Here is a 2,982-nt window from a genome sequence, read left to right on the forward strand (position 1 = left end):
TTACATTGTCTAATGACAAAGATGCACACTTCTTTTGAATGATGTGACCTGAGAGTGAGAATAATCTCTCACAAGGCACTGTGGATGCAGGGGTTGACAGGTACTTGCGTGCAATAGGTGCCAGCCTGGCATGTGCTCCTTCTCTCTTTAACCACCACTGTAGTGGACACTCTCCTATGTCAATTTTGGGCTCTGCTTTGTACAGATTCAGACAGCAGTCTATAGCATCTTCCTCTTCCTCTGTATCTGAATCAGGAGAACCCAGCAAGCAGATGGACATCTTGCTCTTCTTTGGTGAGGGTTCCTCTGTTGTCTGAGCAGATGGTTGGTGTGCATCGTCTCTGCCATCAGAAGGTCATGTACTGAGCCCACACCTCTCTTCTTTCATCTTTGGAAAGGCATTTAAGGTCTTTAAACCTGGGATCAAGGGCAGTAGCGATCTTCAGCCATGTGAGATTGCTGCTGTCCCTCCGCTGAGCTAGGTCTGTGGTAAAAACCTTCTTAAACCTCAAAACGTAGACTGGGTCATCATCTGAGGGCTCCATAATCCTGAACAAATGACACAAGGCTGGCAACACCATGGAACAGGAGACATACCGCTCTCCCCCCAGCAGTTCGGTAACATATCTGCAATAGAAAGATCAAGTCTGTATTTTTCTATTAATCACACAGAGACAAACATAAATACCACATATGAAAATACACAGAGAGGTGGAGGTGGAGAACATACTTGAAAACAAAGCTAGAATGCAAAGATAGACACACAATCATGAGAAACAAAATGATTTACCTGCAAGGTTCCAGTAGTTCCTCCAGCTTTTGCAGTCTGTCAAGCTCCTGGTCAGTCAACATGGTCACCTTGCTGTTTTGTTGAGTCAGGATGGTGGTCAGCCCAGATTTGTTTCTCTGGATCCGCTTGATCATCTCTAGGGTGGAGTTCCATCTTGTTGGAACGTCCTGAACAAGCGGTTCTGTTTGATGTCCATGTGCAGCTTGCTGTGCCTTTAATTCCTGAGCGTTTGCTGGACTATGCTTAAAATGTCCAACAATCTTGCGACATTTGGCCAGAGCCCTTTCAAATGCGCTGTCATTAAGAGAAACTGTGACCGTTCTTTGCAGAATGTGGGCCATGCAGGGCATGTGTTCAAATGGAAGTAGTCTGGCGGCTGCAACCATGTTACGAGCACTGTCGGTGCCAAGCGTGGTTACCTTGTCCTTGATTTTCCATTCGTTTGCAACATTCAGAAAATGATCAGCGCACGCCTCAGCATAGTGTCTCTCTTCAGTTTTACTCACTGTTAGTGCAAACGATTGGACAGTCCAGTCGTTATCAATAAAATGCACCGTGACCCCCAAGTAATTATCGTTGTTCACCAAAGTCCAGTGGTCTCCGGTGAGAGCGACGTTCCTTACTTGCACAAGCTTGCTGGACTGCTGAGCCCTCTGAGCCCTCTGGTCCTCATACAAAGTGTGCAGTCTCGACACAATGGTTCCTCTTGAGGGCAGATTGTAACACACATCTCCCGATGTAGCGCGAATGACTTCTCTCAGTCCATCATCTTCTACTATGCTAACTGGTCGGCAGTTTTTAGCTATCCAAACAACCAAGGAATTGGTTAATTTTTCTCTCACATTTTTTGTTATTCGTCCACGAGCACCATACTCCTGAAGCGTAGACTGGCGAGGTCCCGTAGAGGCGGATTCAGTTGGGTGTTTTGCTCTCAGGTGATACACCAGTGATGAACTGCTTCTGTGGTACCTGAATTCAGCAAATTGTGCACCTTACTCTCATTTTGTCCAACAAGCCATCAGGCAACTTCTTAAAGAGAAACTTTCCACCCAAAAGTCCGCCCTCATCCATGCTTGCGTGTGTTTGCTAGTGTTAGCTAGATAGTAGCATGGTGTCACTTCTTCTTCTTCTAATCATTTCTGTCAGGCCAAATGCCAGCACAGCACACTGTTGCCCCCTCCTCCAGAGGTGCTCATGAGTTTAAAGGTCTTAGATTACAGGAAATTAAAAAAAAAACAGCGTTAATTTTTTTAACGTGATAAACATTTCGCATTGATCTCAACAATTAACGTGTTAATTTTGACAGCACTAGTTATTATACAATCCCAGCAGTATGTCAAGTAAGTGGGGGGATGATGTCAAGTAACAGATCACAGTTTTGTCCAAACAGTTTTGTTCTCCTCGGTGCATCACTTTAAATATACAACTATTTAATGTTAGATCATATTATGTGCAATGAAAGGCTACAGAAAATTTTACATTACATTTAAATTGAAAACATTTACTATTTGAAACCCAATTTAAACAATCCTGGAAACACCCGTGGTCTATAAACAACTGAAAGGTATGTGTTGTGTAATGTTGTTTTCTTTCTTGGAAGCCTCAATGTCAAACTAGCATAACAACCTCACTTCCAATATCATTAAAGATGCTAAATAGAGTAAATCCTTAGTTCTTTGCCAGCTACAGTGTTCATGAGAAATACTTTAAGGCTTCATAAAAAGCTGTAGCAGCCCTCAGCATTTTCAATAGAGATGGAAAAATGTCACTAATGGCAGCCTACATGGTTGACTCTGCACTGCTCTGTGTACAGTAACAATAACCTAGATTTTCATCATAACATTAGTAAGTTGTCGCAATGAAAAATAAAACTTGAATGCATTAAACAATTAAAGAATCACAAAGGTAGAATATGCTCTTGTTAATGTTGTAGTTTCAAGATAATGTGGAGGAAAAAACTACACAGACTGCATGCAGGATTATGGCTGCCAGCATCAATGTGACAGTAAACCATCTGTTACACTCGTCACGGGAACTGCTTAACTATAGTTGTTCCAGCTGAACCCTTCTCCACTTTGGAGAGAAACACTTCCCTTTCAAATGCTGCTTTGGAAACATCAGCAAAGCTTGTTGTCAACTTTCCCCCCCCCACAAGGCCGGTATTAGTTCTTTTCATTTTTATGGCATCATGT

The 2,982-nt window shown here is 42.8% G+C and overlaps 1 protein-coding gene across 1 annotated transcript; it reads right to left on the reverse strand.

The window, feature by feature from the left end:
• Positions 1–347: 347 nt before the first annotated feature.
• Positions 348–1,764, reverse strand: LOC121815368 (E3 SUMO-protein ligase ZBED1-like). Its single transcript, XM_042226084.1, has 2 exons — positions 791–1,764; positions 348–627 (listed from the first exon to the last, which is right to left on the reverse strand). Exons 1-2 carry the CDS (start codon positions 1,174–1,176, stop codon positions 348–350), a joined length of 666 nt encoding a protein of 221 aa, XP_042082018.1. The 5' UTR covers positions 1,177–1,764.
• Between the last annotated feature and the right edge of the window lie 1,218 nt (positions 1,765–2,982).

The sequence above is a fragment of the Haplochromis burtoni genome, unplaced genomic scaffold (assembly GCF_018398535.1).
Source record: "Haplochromis burtoni strain Fernald_Lab_line unplaced genomic scaffold, NCSU_Asbu1 Contig_195, whole genome shotgun sequence".
In the NCBI taxonomy this organism is placed as follows: Eukaryota; Metazoa; Chordata; class Actinopteri; order Cichliformes; family Cichlidae; genus Haplochromis; species Haplochromis burtoni.